This window comes from Bison bison, unplaced genomic scaffold (assembly GCF_000754665.1).
Source record: "Bison bison bison isolate TAMUID 2011002044 unplaced genomic scaffold, Bison_UMD1.0 scf7180017864354, whole genome shotgun sequence".
In the NCBI taxonomy this organism is placed as follows: domain Eukaryota; kingdom Metazoa; phylum Chordata; class Mammalia; order Artiodactyla; family Bovidae; genus Bison; species Bison bison.
This window is the reverse complement of record NW_011494926.1, coordinates 5,645,009-5,666,255: the sequence shown is the minus strand read 5'-3', so window position 1 is coordinate 5,666,255 and position 21,247 is coordinate 5,645,009. Positions and strand designations below refer to the sequence as shown.

The 21,247-nt window shown below is 36.3% G+C and overlaps 1 protein-coding gene across 1 annotated transcript in view; it reads right to left on the bottom strand.

Moving 5' to 3' along the window:
• The window catches only part of MYCBP2 (MYC binding protein 2, E3 ubiquitin protein ligase), a 269,123-nt gene that overhangs the window by 89,028 nt on the left and 158,848 nt on the right, over window positions 1–21,247 (bottom strand). The window contains exons 38-46 of the mRNA XM_010855138.1: window positions 20,268–20,410; window positions 18,758–18,858; window positions 17,818–18,036; window positions 11,708–11,933; window positions 10,118–10,236; window positions 9,387–9,474; window positions 8,106–8,155; window positions 5,469–5,641; window positions 3,661–3,805 (exon numbers count right to left, since the gene is read on the bottom strand). Of these exons, the coding sequence (XP_010853440.1) occupies window positions 3,661–3,805; window positions 5,469–5,641; window positions 8,106–8,155; window positions 9,387–9,474; window positions 10,118–10,236; window positions 11,708–11,933; window positions 17,818–18,036; window positions 18,758–18,858; window positions 20,268–20,410 (1,264 nt within the window). The remainder of the gene's footprint in view (window positions 1–3,660; window positions 3,806–5,468; window positions 5,642–8,105; window positions 8,156–9,386; window positions 9,475–10,117; window positions 10,237–11,707; window positions 11,934–17,817; window positions 18,037–18,757; window positions 18,859–20,267; window positions 20,411–21,247) is intronic.

The following is a 21,247-nucleotide window of genomic DNA, read 5'->3' as shown; positions in this document are numbered from 1 at the left end:
GACTGGATGCCATGATCTTCGTTTTCTGAATGTTGAGCTTTAAGCCAACTTTTTCACTCTCCACTTTCACTTTCATCAAGAGGCTTTTTAGTTCCTCCTCACTTTCTGCCATAAGGGTGGTGTCATCTGTATATCTGAGGTTATTGATATTTCTCCCAGCAATCTTGATTCCAGCTTGTGCTTCTTCCAGTCCAGCGTTTCTCATGATGTACTCTGCATAAAAGTTAAATAAGCAGGGTGACGATATACAGCCTTGACGTACTCCTTTTTCTATTTGGAACCAGTCTGTTGTTCCATGTCCAGTTCTAACTGTTGATACCTGACCTGCATACAAATTTCTCAAGAGGCAGATCAGGTGGTCTGGTATTCCCATCTCTTGAAGAATTTTCCACAGTTTATTGTGATCCACACAGTCAAAGGCTTTGGCATAGTCAATAAAGCAGAAATAGATGTTTTTTTGGAACTCTCTTGCTTTTTCCATGATCCAGCGGATGTTCGCAATTTGATCTCTGGTTCCTCTGCCTTTTCTAAAACCAGCTTGAACATCAGGAAGTTCACGGTTCACATATTACTGAAGCCTGGCTTGGAGAATAGGCAACCACAAAGTAACCAACGCTTTAAAGACCATTTTAGCTCTTCATCATTCTGAGGGTCACCCAAAGTTTCTTCTGTTCTTTTCAGATACTACTTCTATGGCTGGCAAGAACAGGTAATTCAAGAAGAGGATCTTCACAGAAATAGAAAGAAATGCATAAATGAAACTGACAATATTACTTAAGTAATTGAGAGACATCCCAGGAGCGAATTGTTCTTATCAGTGTCATTCTAGGGAGTTAGTAGTTTTGAGACCCTCCCTGTCTACATAAAGTGCAGGTAGCAAACATGTCTCACTAAATAACCACAATCCTGAGTTGGAGCTATGAGAAATCAGTATTTGGATTGACATTATGCTCTGGAAATATTAAAAACCCATCTGACTTTTTTAAAACACAGAAGTTTAAAGATAAATAGAAAAATTGTTCAGCTCATATACATGCCACCATTAAAAGCTTTAAACTTAAATATAACAAAGGAAAAAAAAAAGTAAATGCTTCCAAATCTTAAGAATTTGATTTTAAATTATAGCTACTATTTTCATATATATTATTTTGATTTAATATTTCTTTAAACAACTATATTTACCCTCAGTAAATTAACAGGAGATGTACATCTGCCTATATACCACCAACCTTGAAATAAATCAGTAAACAATTTCATACTTTATAAGTACTGAGATAAAAAATGATAACCATTCTGCTTTCTTTTATAAACTGTGCTTCTTTGTAAAATTTGTTATTCTTTTATTTCCTATGCATTTTTCTCTTTTTACTAAGCACAATTTCTTTGGAGTAATCATTTTTATAAGTTAAAAAAATATCAGTAACAGCTGCTGTTTTAAAAAAGGATTCTGGATCTCAAAAATATTATCTCTAAACCAACTTTTATGTTCCAAATAATTGATTATTACTCTATCAGGATACTTCAGGAGTTTCTGATAAGTCTAAAATGTCCTGAAAACTTCATGCACTAACAGGCTGAAAATGAAACATACTGAATTAATTTTGTTTTCAGCTAATATGATAATGTGGTATCAATAAATCTAACATCAATAGGTATGCAAATCACTTTTCCTAAATAGTATTTATTGGAGTTTCCTAGAATATGCTTTCTATATTATAGATAAATCTGATATGAATCTGAGTATATTAAGAGGCTTCAGGATTCTTGTTCTCAAGAAGCAGACTATACAGGCAAAAAAAAAAAGAAGAGAAGAAATGAGAGAGAGAGATGGAGTTCCCTGTGGTCCAGTGGTTAAGAATCAGTGCTTTCACTGCCATGGGCCTGGGTTCAGTCCCTGAACCTGGGACCTAAGATCCCACAAACCACACAGTGCAGACAAAAACAAACACACATAAACAAAAAAGAAAGGAAAAGGGAGAGAGAGAGATCACGTGGCTAAAAAAGAACCCAAAGAGGAGAACAAAAAGAGATAGAGCATAAAGTCTGACTCTGAAATGTGAGATGTAAACAGCCCAGATACTAAAATGCAGCAAGAGACAATAAAAGGTGCAAAGGAGGAAACATAAGAAAATGCAACTAAAGATCTACTGTAAGCACAATAGTAAGTATGAACATTAAAAAGAAATGAAATGTTATGCTGACTTGGAAAATAGTAACTATGATACAGGCACATGAATAAGGGACTTACTGTGGGCTCAGAGAAGGGATTTAACAATTCACAAATACACGTTGAAATGAGAAATTCATCAATGAATACACAAAACCCTTCAACATATTAAAGCATACTGTATTGGGACAAAAATTCCGTCCTTGGGTAGGGTCATTTTTTTGTTATCACTATCAGAATTACTTTACCCTCTACTCCCATTTTTTTTACAATTTGTGATGCTTTTTACATTCTAAAGAGTAATTCTTAGCATGAAAACACTTCGATGGGGTATGATCTTCCTTAAAAAGGTAAGCTAGAAGAGAAAATGTAAGAGTGAAGCATACTGTATGGATATGTATTACGTGTACTGTATGTAAGTAAAAGAGTACATACTCTTCTATCCTATATATGTTTGTTTGGGTCACGATGAAACTCTTGCGGGGGGTCATGGCCAAAACATTGAAAGCCACTAGTAAAGCCTGAATTTTCTTTAGTATCAGGGCCAAATGCTTTTCCATACAGTTTTACTTACTGGTCTTAAGACATATAAACTATTGTCCTCTTTTTTTTTTTTTTTAAACTATGAATCAAGTAAGAGGTGCCAGTGGTATTGTGCTTCTCCATGGTACAAATGAAATAATGTACCAACTAGTTGAAAAAGTGCTAGTATATTGAGGTAAAATCAGCTTCTCTGTGAGTAAAAAAGATTTCAAGGCTTAATCAGCTCCAAATAACCTAATCATTTTGTAAATACAACTTCGAGGGGCCAGCGTAGCTGGGGATTGCCTATACAAACTTTTGTTCGATATTCACTGTTTTCAGAAATCTAATCAAAGTTTTAAATAAGATATTTAATTAATATATAACATAGAGGACTTAATTTTATGTCTTTACTATAATATGCTCTAAAATGTCATTATTTACTAATGTCTCAGGGAAGAGGTGTTCAGAGAACTATATTCTTCAGTATAGCACATAACTAGTTCCATTCCTCATTCTTTAACAATCCAAATTTAGGTATTTCTGATTTATTTAATAAGTATCAATATTATATTTTAAACGTTGCTTCAGTAGTACTAAATGCAAAACATATTAAAGTCTTTTAAAAACATACATAAAATTTTTAAACGTATTCTTTCATTTATTTGTTCAATGACTAATATATGATGGTCTTCCCTCTGTGTGCTTAGCACTCTTTTGATGGACACTTTCTTATCCTCCCTTTGAATCACCATGGCATCTAGCATATCTGAAGCAAAATCCAAAAAGTATAAAACTTGGATAAGTGAGTACTGATTAACGTGAACAAGTCATTAAAAAATTTTCAGCTTCCTTCACTGCATATAAGTAAGGAGCGTACTGCAAATAGACTCTAAGCTCTTGTCATTTCTAAAATTTTATGAGTTACAATAGTGCATAGATGTCTACTAATTTAATCCCACTACAATTACCTTCATGTTGGGAACGTGTACCACATCCCCATACTGGTCTTTCGTTTGCACCGTGATGGTGGTAGGCCAACCACACCGAATATCATCCTTATTCAGAATCAAAGATGTTTTCTGAGGATCAGCATAGGAATCTGGCTGAAGCCACCTAACAGGAATGAAAAAACAAGTAAACAAAAAGTCAAACATTCATCAATATCTTCAGTGATTAAAATGAAACTAGGCCAAATGAATAAAACTATATTAAACAAAGTGCTAAAAGGATTATCATTTCCAACTCAGTAATAAGGACCATGGGCTTCCCAGATGGTGCCAGTGGTAAAGAACCTGCTGGCCAACGCAGGAGACATAAGAGATAAGTGTTCGATCCCTGGGTCAGGAAGATCCCTTAGAGGAAGGTATAGCAACCCACTCTAGTATGCTTGCCTGGAGAATCCCCATGGACAGAGAAGCCTGGTGGACTATGGTCCACAGGGTTGCAGAGTCAGACACGACTGAAATGACTTAGCATGCACACACAATAAGGATAACAAGTATTAACTTCCTTGGAAATCATTAATGACAAATTCATTAAACAAATATGCTAAAGCTTATGAAATTTTTGATGATTACAAATAAATCAGAAATATCTGTAAAATCAGAAAGTGTGAAATTTTAACTATGGCTGGTTTAAAATAACCAAGAAAATGAATTTAGGTTGTATATACTTAGAAGTCCCAAATAACACTACTTAAGGAAGGTCTGCCTAATTGCCAACCTGAAGACCTGGGAAAGAGCAGCATTTCTGTCAAAACAGAAACATAAGTGACATTTTGCTTGCTGGGGAGCAGAAGGTTGGAAATACACTACCTTCTCTTTACACAGCTTAGTAACGATTTTCCCTCACTACCATTCCTTCCATGCAAATTCTATTTTTTGTGATATCCATGCCTGAATTCTTTGCATGATCTACATTCAAGTTGTCGTGTGAGATGATTGATGAGTAAATTCTGTGATGAATACTACACGAAAAGGTCCATGAAGAAGGCAGTGAGGCTGACTTAAAAGATGTTTTCTATTTTTCTCCAATCACCACTTTGCTTTTTAAAAACTAAAAAGTAATCTCTGTATTTTTAAGATTAAAGCCAGAAAGAGGGTCATATTTCTGTATTTACTAGTTTGGTGCCATATATAGTCGCTCAGTCGTGTCTGGCTCTTTGCGACCCCATGGACTAGCCCACCAGGCTCCTCTGGTCCATGTGATTCTCCAGGCAAGAACACTGGAGTGGGCTGCCAAGCCCTCCTCTGGGGATCTTCCCAACCCAGGGATCTAACCCAGGTCTCCCACACTGCAGGTGGATTCTTTACTCTCTGAGGCATATTTACTAGTGAAATTACTCAAGTCAGCATATTTGTTCACCTTCAAAAAAACCAAATAGCAACAAAATAAATGAGAACTCTAAAATCTTAAATTACCTGATTTAAATTCTTAATTTATATCTGCATTAACTGTAGATTTGGAAAAAATCCTCATATTAAGATAAATATAGTCACAAATTTAGGAGTTTAGTATAGATATTAAATATTACCATCAAATTCACGGACTTCTCTATTTTACCATGTAGTCTTTATATTTTTAACAATTATTATATATGTTTAAAATATACTGAAATATTAACTACTACTTTATATTTCAGAAAGTCCAAAACACATAAACTACATTATTTTAGGTGGCACTGTAACATCCTAATGACTCCTCTCCTTTCTCTTCAGAAATGAAAACTAAGGTAAGCCCTGGAAGAAAATCACTGTAGGACTTAAGAGTGCATTACCTCGCAAGCCTTCCACCACTTGATCCTGGAACACAAGCAATAAAATCGTCCAGAAAGGACTGTTCATTGCTCTGGATTTGAAGTGGTAAGTTTCCTTCTAGTGCCTCCAATATAGTTGGTGAATGAGAAAGAGCTAAACCCTTTCCAAGAATACCAGAATGGGTTTTGCACACCTGTTGGGTAAAAGAGAACATTTATATTTTAAAACATGAAACTTTAATCACATGATTGTTTTGAATTTGCACCCAATTTTAGATAGGCCTTTTTTGGGGAAACCATTTTCTCCCCACGTCCCAGTGCTCCTTTACTCTGAACAGTAGAAAACTTCCAGCAGGGAAAAACTTGGGATAATACTTTCAGTTTCATTCTGCTCACAAAAGGAAGTGATTTATCTGAGTTTTGCAGGTTAGAGCTAATGCTGCATCTCCCCCCACCCAAGCTCTCCACATGTTTCTCTGCATGTGTCACATCCCCGTTTGTCAGGGCCAGGGCTCCCCTCTAAAGACAGCTGTAGAGGTTGCCCGCTTTCTGTGTCTCTGTTACTGGTGGTTCTCTTGGGTAGGCTGTGTCTGTGCTCTTGGGCAGGTGGGTACCAAGGTCTTGACTCAGGCAAAAAGGTGATGGAAGCCTGACTGTGCCTGCACATACACTGCATTAGCCTGTGTAAGCCTTATTTAAGTTAAGGAAAAAGGGCAGATAAAACAGAAATTTTAGTCCTCAACTAGATGAGAAGCACACCTTACATTTTAGAAAGACTTGCTGCAAGTCCTAAAACTCTAGAAAAATCTTAATGACTGTATAATAAATTTCGAAACAAAATATTTTTCATGGAAAACTATTATATTTCCAGTTCTTTCAATTCTACAACAGTAACTCCTGCATTTTATGAACCATGCAATTTCTAAATCATAATCTTTAATATCAAACAGACTTGAGTCCAAATTCAGACTTCAGATGAGTTATTGCTATGTCCTCTTAAGCTAACAAGTTACAGACCATTCCTGAATCAGTGAAAGGTATAAACTGGTGATCAAACGATCTCTTGTAGTTATTATACAATTTAAATGGGGCTTCCTAGGTGATGTAGCAGTAAAGAATCCGCCTGCCAATGCAGGAGATGCAAAGAGGTGTAGGTTCGATCCCTGCATCAGGAAGATCCCTGGAGGAAGAAACAGCAATCTGGTCCAGTATTTTTGCCTACAAAATTCCATGGACAGAGGAGCCTGGAGGGCTGCAGTCCATGAGGTTGCAAAGAATTGGCATGACTATGCACCTAAGTATACACACACAACACATTTAAATGCTCACTACCTGCCTAACAAGCATGCGTTTTAATGTATGTTAGACCATTATGACTACCTTACATGCCAAAAAGGTGTGTAATTTGGGACATCACTTTTTTCTTTATAGGGGCACAATAAAGATCTCCTTACATCTGGCCTAATTAACATTCTATAAGCCATAATACCTTGGATGATGAGCTACTTGATGGATTTCCTTAGCTAGAATGCTATATGACACATAGCATGTTCACCAAACATTTTTTGAATTAATTTTTATTTTTCTATCTTAAGATACAGAGATTTAACTTTTCTAAAAGGAAAAACAAAAGCTGGTGGGATTTTAAAAAACCTAAGTTTCTTAACATTATTGAGGACACCATGGCTCCCTACAATTAGAGCACAGTGATCAAGATCATGGACTTTGTCATCAAATTGCCAAAGGTCAAACTCTAGACCAGTTGCTCACCAGCTGTGTGATTCTGAGCCAGTTACTTAAGTTCTTTGTATCTCAGTTTCCTTATCTATAGTTAGGAGTTCCTACTTCATAGGACTGTTGTAAGGACTAAATGATTTAAAAGTACAAAACAAAGTTAAAGATCAAATAAATGTTTGTTTTTATTATTACTGCTGTAATCATTTCAGAAAATAAATAACATGTAAACCACTAACTGTAAGTATTAGAAGACCTGGATACCAGCCTCGATCTCCCAGTTGCCTGAATTCTTAATCAAAACTTCTCTGAACTGATACAATTGTCAGATACAAGAGAAAATAGTGATTTCAAAGTGTAACTGCAGAAATAGACAGATAATGTCAAAAATATGGCAAACTACTGGAGAAGGAAATGGCAACCCACTCCAGTATTCTTGCCTGGAAAATTCCATGGACAGAGGAGGCTGGTGGGCTACAGTCCATGGGGTCACAGAGTCAGCCACGACTGAGCACATCAGTACAGTATATGGTAAACTATAAAGTTTCTCTATAGATATTATTTCCATTACTATTACTAACATCTTTTTTCTAACTGGAAAATAAAACTTCTTTCAAGATCTAATTTCAATGTCCACCCCTGGACAAAACCCTCCTCTGGGCCCTTGGTAGCTCTTCTTCCTCCAGCAGGGCTTACATCTCACTCCAGAGTCAACACCCACCGTGCAGTTCAGTAAGGGCTCATACAGGGGTTGATTCCATCAAGGGGAGCAATTATGAGTTATTTATCTTTATAACTGTCAATTGTAGAATGAAATACGCAATGAATGAGTGCTATGCTCAAGAAAAACAAGGTTGATTTGAGTGAAAATTTGGCTTAAAATTAATGTACAAAGTTTATCCTTATAATTATTGAGGACAATACCTGTAAAGCAGCCTCTTCAAGAATTTCAAGATCCTCCTCTAATTCATTACCTGGTATGTAAATGAAAAGGTTTACCAAAATATATCAATGTTTCATTTAACTTTCTAGTCTTCTGCATTCATTACATGTTCTCCAAAAATTGATATTCCAAATTGAAGAGAACTATTATCATTATGGATAAATCTCAGTGGTTTAAATTTTAAAATGCTTATTTTCAGTGTGAATATAAGCTGTAATTCTCAAGACAATACTAAAAAAAGCACCCATCAAGTGTATCAAAAGATATATATTACATTTATATACACAAATGTATATTTTTACTTTAGTGTATTTATCTAAGAAAAAAAGAGGAAAACTGATTATTCAGAACCTGAGTCTTTCTTTTTCAGTTATATTACAGAAGAACTTCATCTTTAGTAAACAACAGTTACTGACAGGAAAGCCCAAGATAGTGACTGTATTCTCTAAACATTTTCTGCTTTACTGCTTGATGTAGAACATTTATTGAATTTTTTGATAGCTTAATGAACTTATAAAATATTATAACCAAAGTGATACATGTTCAAAGGGAAATATTTGAATTATACAGAAGTGCAGAATGAAAATTTCTGCCACCATCCCCTTTCAGAGATACAGTATCAACAGTTTCCTATGTATTGTTCTAAAAACTTTGTATGCAAATAATCATTGTATGCATGTATGTGTCAGCCTACATACACGGGAACATACACATCTATTTACATATATATATATATATATACAATATGATGTTCAAAACAATGAACATCATATAATTATATAATCTGGACGCCTTTCTTGGCCTGGACATATAGGTTTACTTTTCTGTCACTGTATTTAACAGCTACTTACATCTGTTTTGTATAGATGTACCATCGCTGATTGAACAGTTCCCAACTGACAAACATTTTGGTTGCTCCTAGGTTTTATAACCACAAGTATTGATAAATTAATCTATCTTATAATGTACGTTTTTGAGTATTTGTGAAAATATGTATAAAAATGCTATATCAAAAGGTATATTTATATAAAATTTGAAGTTATTGACGAATTTCCTTCAAAGAGGTTGTAGCAATTTCCCTCACATGAATAGAACACAAATGTCTCATTGTCTTTAGTATAGTAAGCAGCTGCCCATGAATATATGTGACTGTTAAATTCATTTTGCTAAACTATTTTCAGGATGTTTTTTAATAAACATTCTATTCGTAATTTTGTAACTTTTTTAAAAATCATAAATACCTAGTACAAGATCACACTTACCAATAGGAAGTGCTAGATCCTTTTTCATCAAAGCTGCTGCACAAACCCCACCAAGATTAGCTAGTTCTTTTTCCAACTGAATGACTCCCTGGAGAATTGAAAAAAAAAATCAGATGCTGTAAAAACTGTTTGGAAGATGCAATTTTTGAGAGATGATGTGGATTATCAAAAAAATGTGACTTGCATTCCAGCATAACATTTGAAACAAAAAGCAAGCATGTATTAGCAGCTAATGGTTAATTAAGAGTGTAAGAGATTCAATATTATGTCTCACATCGGTTATACTGTTTCAGACCAACAGCTCATAGTCCAAAGGATTTTTCATTTATTACTTTGATGGAACATGATCACTGTTTCACCTTAACTTATTTTTTTAAACAGTACTACTGGAAATCTTTACGACAGATATTAAGTTAGTGCCTTTGTGAAATTAGCTTACAAAAATCACTCAGAAAGGTACAGTCACCAACCAGGTGTGGAACAGGCAGGATTATACTACGTCTTTAAAGGCTGGGTCATGCTGCACAGACTCTGATCTCTCCACATATTAAAAACAGTAATACCAGACACAATTAATTTGTACAAAATTAAACTACAAAATAGATTATACACCCTAGCTTAAAATAAAATTTCAGGCTTCTTAAATATAGACAGCAAACACAATTCAAGTCAATAGTAGCCCTCAGAAACACAATCTTCCTTAACAGAATAAGAAGATAATTCATTCTCACCTCATCAGGTCCAGGGCTAAACTCATATCCAATTGCAAAACATTTGAAACCATAGAAAGAAGCTTTGTCATCTTTCACATAATCTGATGCAGTCTCCAATGAAAAAAGGGCCTCATTCCCTAAGAAAAAAAACTAACACTGAGTTCAAAATCTGAAACAACTTTATTAAAGTCTCCTTTTATCCATCTCAAGATAGGTAGCAATACAAATCAGGCTTCCCGGGTGGCACAGTGGTCAAGAATTCGTCTGCCAATGGAGGAGCTGTAAGAGATGTGGATTTGATCCCTGGGTAGGGAAGATCTGGAGAAGGAAATGGCAACCACTCCAGTATTCTTGCCTGGAAAATCCCATGGACAGAGAAACCTGTTGGACTACAGTCCATGGGGTCGCAAAAGAGTCGGACATGACTTGAACACACATGCACTAAATAATGTATTTGGTTTTGGGGTTTCTACATTTACTTGAACAAAACTGTGCTAAAAACAACACTAGAAACAATAAAACCATACCAGGTTGTTATTTTTCTTTATGATTTAATTCTCCTTAATCACATGTCCTAAGTAAGTTACATGAGCAATCATTGTCAATTATCTGTCAATTACTGAAGTGACCTGTATGTGTAAGTAGCTCAGTCATGTCCAACTCTTTGTGACCCCATGGACTGTAGCCCACCAGGCACCTCTGTCCATGGGATTTTCCTAGCAAGAATACTGCAATGGGTTGCCATTTCCTTCTCCAACTGAGGTGACCTGGGTTAGCCTTTTTTCTAAGCTGGAATCTGGCTTTGATCTCTTCACAAACAAACACGGCAGGTCACATCAGAAGAAAGAAGTTTCTGAATTCGAACTGGCTCTCAGTTTGCAAGATCACGGTATCACTTAACTTATGGTTAAGTGGTTAAAAAAACAACAGACTATAGTAACAAATCTGTGGCACCCACCTGGCCACAAATACTCTTCAAGCTTGAAAACAAAGCTTTACATAACTTAGTGGGCTCCATGGGTCACTAGCTCTCTTGAAATAAAGAAGTCCTCAGCAACTTTTTAAAACTCAACACTTACTGGGAAAATAAACACCTAATCCAACTTTTTCTATAGTTTGGCCTCAGTATTAACTCTCTGCTTTGGTCAAGCTTCCCTGGCGGCTCAGACAGTAAAGAATCTGCCTGCATTGCAGGAGACCTGGGTTCAGTCCCTAGGTCGGGATGATCCCCCAGAGAGGGCATGGCAACCCACTCCAGTACTCTTCGCTGGAGAACTCCATGGACAGAGGAGCCTGGAGGGCTACAGTCAATGGGGTCGCAAAGAGTCGGATACAACTGAGTGACTGACACACTTTCTTTGGACAAGCTAATCTTTTCTCACAAGATCCTCAGAACAGTCTCTTTTCTAAACCTTGGTCATGTTATGCCCAGTGCCCAGAGAGTCTTCACTAATAAACTGCAATCTAGATACAGAGTAGGTCTTGAAGACATTCTTCTGAAAATTAAATAAACATTTTCAATAGTGTATCTTTACTAAACATAATTCTTATAAATGCATGTATTTTACCATATAAAACAAAATAAGACAAAAAAAAAAAAAAACTTACCTGGTAACACTAACACCATAGTAGGCCACCCAGAGGACCCTGAAAATTTCTTTAGTTCTATCCAGGAATTCAGATTTTCATGAACAGCTGTCAACTTTGGTCCATATCCTGAATTCTGAACAGTTCTAACGGGGATCAACAAACGGAGGACGTCTTCCGACTGTGCAGTGCCACACTGAGGGTCAAACTCAAGTGTCATCCACCGCACGCACTCTGGGAATGTCACCTGAAGTCAACAGACAAAAGGCCACTCACATAAGAAGAATCAGATTTTAGCTTCTGGTCTAGTTTAGAAGTAGGACATCATACTGGAAAGATGATGCCTTCAACTTACTCTAACATTAATGTTAAGTAAGGAATTAATACTGTAAAATTTTAAGAATTAAGTGATCAGAAACCAAGGTATTAATGGTCAGTATGAATTGTCTCTGCTGTCCCGTTGTAATATCTATTGTTTTCTAATATATGGTTGATACTGCATTGTGTCTAAGTATATACTGATATCATTAAAAAAACAATTACAAAACTGCTTAATTTCTGAAAAAAAAAATAAACTATCTGATTTTCCTGTAAAAGAGCTTATTTTCATAATAAATTTTCCATTTCAGTCAGTATGCATTTAAGGAATATAGGTAGGTAACTGACAATGTAATTGGATAGGTAAAATATAAAGATACACTGATGGAAATGAATAAATCATTAAAATGTAAGGTTTTAGTTACTTTTAGGTTATCTACCATTCATAGTACCTAATACAAATGCTTCTTCTCATTAACCAAAAAAACTTTGCAACTTCAAATATTATGAGAATATAAACACACACACTTATACACTTGATAAAAGCCTTGATTTTTATAGTCTTCTATCCTAAAATTTTACTGTATGCAGGAGTTTATGATGGCACATAATTACATGTATTTTTAAGGCCATTTTACAGTTTCTGTCATCATCATAGCAGAAGGAATTCTGTAATTGTAGTAAAATTACAGTTAAGCAGGACCATGTCAAGTAGTAAAATATGAATTGGTTGTAGGACATGACATAAACCTTAAGAAATTTCCCAAATATGATATTAATCTAAAAAAAATTACTTTAGACTATATTTAGTAAAGGATTTTTTTATAATCCTTAAATAAAAAGCTCAACGTAGTTCACAGTAACATAAATGTAAATTAAAACTAAACTGAGATGCTGGATGCTTGGGGCTGGTGCACTGGGACGGCCCAGAGGGATGGTATGGGGAGGGAGGAGGGAGGAGGGTTCGGGATGGGGAACACATGTATACCTGTGGCGGATTCATTTTGATATTTGGCAAAACTAATACAATTATGTAAAGTTTAAAAATAAAATAAAATTAGAAAAAAAAAAAAAAGAAAGAACTATAAAAAAAAAACAAAAAACCTAAACTGAGGCACCATTTTCCCAACATTCTTCCCATTGTATTGGCAAAAGCTCCCAAATTTAAACACATACTCCTTGGGGGAGGCCATGAGAAAATAAGCATTCCCATATGTTGTTGGTGGGACACAAAAAGCCATAACTTCAATGGAAGGGAACTGTCAACATCTAGCAAAACTACACTCACCGTCTGAATCAGCAATTCCAGATATACCGAGCACAAGGCTCCCCATTCTTTGCTTAACCCAGCAATCCTACTTCTAGAAGTATAGTTTGAAGATATGCCTCTAACAATATGGAAACAAAAACAAACAAAAAAATGCCCATATGCCCAGTTTATTCATTGCAAAAAAAAAAAAAAATGAAAACACCCCAGATGCTCACACATTAGACTGGCTCAAAGACTATGATACACCTTGACAACACTGGAGCACTATGAAGTTGTAAAAAGGAATGAGGATGATCTATATAAATGGATACGGAGAGATTTTTACACAGTGTTACTTTTAAAAAGCAAAGTACAAAGTAGTATATACAGTGTGCTATTTTTTTAAACAAAGAAGGAAAATAAGACTACATCGAAATCAATCTTTATGATTTTTTTTCCAAAAAAGAATGCAGTAAGGATAAACCATGATACTTACTAGAGTAAGGCAGAAGCCCAGAAGGAAAAGGACTTATAATTCTGAGTATGTCGCTTTACTTAATTTTATATCTGTAGCTATATTAGTATTTTACGTAGTTTAAAACTAATATTAAATCAAGTGGGGCAGGGAAAAAACTCATAAAAATTAAGTAAAAATAAACAAGACTAACTTTATATTAATCATATAGCCACCTACACACATATATATATAATGAACTACTTCAAGCAACTTCTGAATAAAGTATTTTGATTATATTAATGTTAGTAGGGTTAATATAAAAAACATTGCAAAGAAACTTTATTTTATGTAGTATTTTTAATTTTTATAGTGGCATACATAAACGAAAATGGTATGAAGAAAATACCTCAGCGGTTTTGACTGGAATTAGTAAGAAGTGCTCAAAAGCTGATGAAAACACAGGAAAAGGACACAGAATCTAGTTTGAACAGAATTCCCCTGACCAAATCAATTGAAATTTGAGCATCAAACTGAATGACAGCAAAAGATTGTAACGCTGAGCAAAAAGAGAATCTCTGAGTACATACTGATATGAACACATGAAATAAATATATAAATGACTACACTTTTTAAAGTAGAAGGGGTGAGAAACTCTTCTTTATAACAGAACACCAGCAGGGAGGAAAAACAGAATTAGAAAACCACCATCTTGCAACCACCATACCAATAAATGATTTGGGTAAGAATAACCAAAGTGAAAGTGAAGTCGCTCAGTCGTGTCTGACACTTTGCAACCCCATGGACAGTAACCCACTAGGCTTCTCTGTCCATGGGATTTTCCAGGCAAGAATACTGGAGTGGGCTGCCATTTCCTCCTCCAGGGGATCTTCCCAATCCAGGGATCAAACCCAGGTCACCTGCATTACAGACAGACAGACACATAGACCTACATTACAGATAGCTTTACTGTCTGAGTCACAAGGGAAGCCCTAGAATAACCAAAGGGTGCTAGAATTTGTTGAAAGACAGTATTTTTTACACAATCTCTAACCCATGGATATTTACCCATAGACATTTTCAAAGGAAAAAAAAAGACACTTTTTTTGGTGGAACTGTCACCTTAATCAAGTGACTAAGTATAGCATATTGAAAAGCAGAGACATTACATTGCCAACAAAGGTTCGTCTAGTCAAGGCTATGGTTTTTCCTGTGGTCATGTATGGATGTGAGAATTGGACTGTGAAGAAAGCTGAGTGCTGAAGAATTGATGCTTTTGAACTGTGGTGTTGGAGAAGACTCTTGAGAGTCCCTTGGACTGCAAGGAGATCCAACCAGTCCATTCTGAAGGAGATCAGTCCTGGGTGTTCTTTGGAGGGAATGATGCTAAAGCTGAAACTCCAGTACTTTGGCCACCTGATGCAAAGAGTTGACTCACTGGAAAAGACTCTGATGCTGGGAGAGATTGGGGGCAGGAGGAGAAGGGGACGACAGAGGATGAGATGGCTGAATGACATCACTGACTCGATGGACATGAGTCTGAGTGAACTCCAGGAGTTGGTGATGGACAGTGAGGCCTGGTGTGCTGTGATTCATGGGGTCGCAAAGAGTCAGACACGACTGAGCAATTGAACTGAACTGAAGTACTTCCTGATGGGATACACTGAGGAGAACACAACAGGTTGCCACCCAAAATGCACAACCTGAATCTAATCATTAAAAAACTATCAATGAAATACAAGTAAAATAATATTTTTTTACAAAACCACTGATTGTGTTCTTCAAAAACACCAATATCATAAAAGATGAAGAGAGGCTGAGGAACTATTTCAGATTAAAAAGACAGAAGTGGCCTAACAACTAAATGCATGTTTGAACCTGAGAGGATCCTGTGCATGCGTGCTAAGTCACTTCAGTTGTGTCTGACTCTCTGCGACCCCATGAACTGTGTAGCCCACCAGGCTTCTCTGTCCATGGGATTCTCCCAGCAAGAACACTGGAGTGGGTTGCCATTTCCTTCTCCATGGGATCTTCCTGATCCAGGGATTGAACCTGTATCTCCTGAGGCACCTGCACTGCTGGAAGATTTTTTACTGCTGAGCCACCAGGGAAGCCCAGTCTGGGTTTAAAAAAATTCTATGAACACAGATGGGAAAAATGGCAAATGTTCAAACCACAGCACTTTGAAAAAATCGCAGGTTTCAGACTTGAGGCAGAAATGTGTAAGCCTCTTATAACATCTTATACCAGAGCCTGTAACATCTTATACCAGACAGTGAGGATGCTATGAATGACTACAGGGCGTGTCTCTAAAGGACTCAGGAGGAGTCTATCAAAAAAACAGTCCAATTTCTTAAATAAAATTCAAGGAAACAAAAAACAGAGAGATGGAGGGGAACACTAGATTAAAAGAGACTTAAGAAACACAACCAATCATAATGTATGAATCTCATTTGGATTCTAATTCAAGTATTTAAAAATGTACATATGCAATAACATGAAGGCATTATTAGTTTTTTTTAAAGTGTGACAATGACATTATTTTTTACAGGTCCTTATATTTTTAGAGATACAAAAAAATCCATGAATATGCTTTAAAACTATATTGTTGTTTAGTCACTAAGTCACGTGTGACTCTTGCAACCCAATGGACTGTAGCCCTCTGTATATGGGATTTCCCAGGCAAGAATACTGGACTGGGTTACCATTTCCTCCTCAAGGGGATCTTCCTGACCCAGGGATCAAACCCACATCTCCTGCATTGTCAGGCAGATATTTTACCAATGAACCACCTGAGAAGCCCTTAATATAATATGAGAAGGGACAAAGAGAGTGGGGAATAAATAAAAGAGTTTGACCAATAGTTTATAACTGGCGACTGGGATGATGCACAAATGGGCTACACTATACTGGTGCATCTTTTCATATGTTTACCATATTCTACAACAAAGAGCTGAATATTTTACAAATGGTAAAGAATACATCTGCCAATGCAAGAGATGCAAGAGACGTGGGTTCAGTCCCTGGGTTGGGAAGATCCCTTGGTGCAGGAAGTGGCAACCCATTCCAGTGTTTTTGCCTGGAAAATTCCATGGGCAGAGGAGCCTGGCAGGTTATAGTCCTTGAGGTCACAAAGAACTGGACATGACTGAGTGACTGAGTACCAAAACGTAAACTTATAATTAAATTAAGTGGACAAATTCTCTTTCTCCCCCTTAAATGATACAATTTAGAAAGCAAGGAATAGGATTTTGAATACTCTATAAAAACATTTAAATATTTTATATGTACATTTTAACATTATGTGTAGTATTATAAATCCTACACTGGGTATATAAATTTTCAGAGATCAGGCTGTGGTATAGCTAACATCAGTCCAAAAAAGTTGATTTTCGTTTATTATTTTTTAAAGTTTTTATTGAATTTGTTACAGTATTTTCTGTTTTTTAACGCCTTTTTTTTTTGACCCTGACACATGTGGGTTTCTAGCTCCCCGACCAGGTATCGAACCCGCAACCCTGCACTGGAAGGCAAAGTCTCAATGACTGGACCACCAGGAACGTCCCCAAATATGTGATTTTTAAATGTTAATGCTTATATCCATTATTATGATAAACAATATGCAGTTGAGCATTACACACAGCCTTGTACTTACAAAAAGATATGAAAATAACTTTCATAAACCCCATAAAAGTGTACTATTTAACAGTAAAAATTCTGTCTTAAAGCCTTTTGTGTGCTTGACAGTGTCTAACCACCTGCTGATTTTCCATGCATAGAAGTTACACTTCTGAACAGAGGTTAAGTATCCTTTAAGAAATCAATGAACATGAACATGAACATGAAGTCGCTCAGTCGTGTCTGACTCTTTGCGACCCCATGAACTGTAGTCTACCAAGCTCCTCTGTCCATGGGATTTTCCAGGCAACAGTACTGGAGTGGACTGCCATTTCCTTCTCCAAGGGATCTTCCCAACCCAGGGATTGAACCCGGGTCTCTCGTGTCGTAAACAGACGCTTTACGGTCTGAGCCACCAGGGAAGTCAAGAAATCAATAAAGAACATCAAATCAAGTTTTAAGTTTAAACGGTTCCTAGGAATCAGTGCCCACCTTGTAGTGCATGACACATGCAGGCTTATAGGGGTGCTCGCTCTCTATGACAGCATAGTGATTAGAGGTCGTACAAGCAGACAAGCCTTGTTCAGGCTGATTTCCTGTGGTACTATCTGTTGACTGATTAGGATTGAAGGCAGGGGGTGCATACTTCTGATTCAGAATGGCAACTGAAGGAAGTAACTGTTGGACAAGTCCAAAGACTTCTACAGCCACCTAGTATAAAAAAGAATGATTAAGTGAGATAGTAAGTATGAAAGTTGCTTTAAAGTTATTAATTACTATAATTGTTGATTATCCTTATTATTAAGAATTTCCATTTAGAGTTTCTTCTAGTTACATTTTCACTCAAAGAGAAATTTGTACTATGGGAAAAAAAGATTTAGCTTAAAAGTCTTAGGTGTTACATGAATATAACCAAGTTTATATATTTAAACCCTTCTGCCTTTCTGTGATCTGCAATAAATTAGGTTTTACTCAAAATTTATTATGCCAAAGGATCAGTAGTTTATCATTTCTTCCATGTATTGAATATTTCACAATTTAACAACCTTTTTACATTGCTACTTTTATACAAAATGGAGGTTTGATATCAACATTATAAATTTTAAAGGTCTTAGTTAACTTAAGCTTTCCTTACATATCATATTCTAAAATATATTTCTTATCTCCAAGTTCTTCAAATGTAAAGCCAATAAACAATACTATTACAAAATAATACTATCACAAAACAATACTATTACAAAGTAAACTAGTAAGTGATACTAAGATCAGAGAGTTAGTTATTTAACTAATAACTTCTACCATTTACATGTCTGTCTACTTGTTACCTGTAACCCAGATGCCTGAAAGATTATTTTTAAAGGAAAGACACAAAGTATAAATAAAATTACATTTACCAAAAAAAGATTCAAAGTTAGAGAATTGAATCACACACCTTAGGAATAGCAGCAGCTACTGGTCCTATGTAGGCTATAATAAGGGGAAGCAGCATGGAAAACAGACTGGAAGAGCTAAGCAGTTCTGGAATGTCATCAGCTAAAAAAGGCATTAATACTACAGTTAGAAAGCAATTTCACTGTAACATATATACAACTGTACTAAACCTATATTCTAATTCCTTGAGTAAAATTATAGTTGACATTGACCAAGTACTTATCAAGGACCTGGCACTATTCTAAGGGCTCTACACACATTATCTCCATTAATCCTTACAATAAGGTTCTTTATTATCGCTCCTTGTTTAGAAGTGGAAACCAAGGCACATAGTGTTTAAGTAAGTACCTTATCCAAAATCATATATCTGTAAAATGACAGAACCGGAATTAGAACTCAGGGTTACAGTCATGATGTTAAACCAGTACTCTTGGTGCCATACATGGCTACATGTCTGAAGCTGGGCAAATAACATAATCTTTGTATGCAGGTCACTCAACTGTAATGGAGGATAACATACTTCCCTCATCAGATGTTGTGATGATTCAGTGAGTTAACACCTGTAAAATGCTTAAAGAATGCCTGCAGACATAGTAAATACTCCAAAAATGTTTGCTGTTATTAGCTACATTGCCTTCTATGTTTCCCAAGGAAAGCACTTTGCTGATGGACATTTTATTGTTCCATGAGCATGGTGCTAGGAAGATAAGTTGAAGACCTTTCTATTAAGGGTCAATTATTTCTAGATATTTTTTTCTACATCTGCTGTTGCATCAGAACAGGCTGGGCATTGAGGTAAAAAATATAGTTTCCTTGTCCAGCCTAAGCTACTGGTTTGGATAGACCAAATACTCTTTATTTTCAGCAAGTTTCTCACGTGATTTTGACATACAGCTATATTTAGGAACAAGTGTTATAGTGAACAGTAAGGTTTTTGTAAATGTTAACTCTGCTGCAGTGTGGCAGTGGGGAAAAGGTGGCAGGGTGATTATTAGGATGTTATCCACTCATGAAAAAGAATATGTGTGCTTGAACCACGGCAGCCTGAACTATAGGAGAACAGATAGAGAGAAGAGAAACTGGAGAGTTTTCAGGGGAAGAACTTGCAAAACTCAATTTAGATAAGTGAATCTGGAAAGACATTTGGGGTTGCCCAGACCTTTGGATGCATGGTGATGCTATTACAGAAAGAAAACCAGGTCTAAAGTGGAAAACAAAAAATTGTTTTTTAAACTACTAAAAGAAGCAAAGACTCAATTAAGAGTTTTCATCTTAATGGGCTGACTCAGAAAACTACAGTGTAAAATAACTGCTTTGGAACATTCTAACAAACTTTGCATTAGTGTATGGAGAACAGGGCTGATCCAAAATGAACATATGTATATGTGCAGACCCATAAGGGATCCCTCTGGGATTTTACAAGGTAGTTCTTCTTTAGTAACTCTGCATGTAAGTTGGAGAATAAAGAATCTAAAATGTGACTATTAAGGAAGTAAAAAAAACAATCTTACCGTCCACAGCAAGAGCTCTGTGCAAGAGGTCTTTTGCAGCTCGAACAACAGTGCTTACCACAGAGAGAGCTCTGCTACAGTTTTTATCTTCTTCATTGGCTTTACTTAGAAGTTGGGATTGTAAATCTCCATCAAATTCACTCCTGTAACATGAGTAACACATGACATCATTTTACATAGTGGGTAAAACATGATCTAACTCTAGGAATCACATCTGGATCACAAGCTTAAAAAGTTAAAGTTAAAAAATAGTAAATGTATAACTACATAGTTTCAAGGCATAATAGGGCATCAAAGAAAAAGCCACATAAGAGCTTAAAATTATTATTATTTTTTTTAAAGTAAATAACATCATGATAGACCACTACTTAAGCAAAGGCCTGAACTGTGTTTTCTAAAAAAGACCTGGAGGAGCTGGAAGAAGAGCAGTCAGGCCAAAAGAACAGTAAGATGAAGGTTCAGATAGGAACAAGATGGGTGAGATCAAGGAATAGAATGAAGACAAGTGTGACTAGAATGAAAGGAGAAAGAGTAAAGGGTGACAGGTGGGTAAGGTAAACAAGAGTCAGATCACATGAGTAAAGACTTTACATTTTATCCTGGAAGGCTGCAGTCCATGGGGTTGCTAAGAGTTGGACACGACTGAGCGACTTCCCTTTCACTTTTCACTTTCATGCATTGGAGAAGGAAATGGCAACCCACTCCAGTGTTCTTGCCTGGAGAATCCCAGGGATGGGGGAGCCGGGTGGCTGCTGTCTATGAGGTCACACAGAGTCAGACACGACTGAAGTGACTTAGCAGCAGCAGGGAAAGGGAAGCGATGAGGGGAAGATGAGCAAGGCCTCACCTAAAAACTCGACAGGATTTATATTTCGCTGAGGTCACTCTGGCTGCATGGTGTAAGACAGAGTGTAAGAGAGCTCACTGAAAAGAGAGAGACTGGTTTAGAGGCTGCTGCTGCTGCTGCTAAGTCGCTGTCT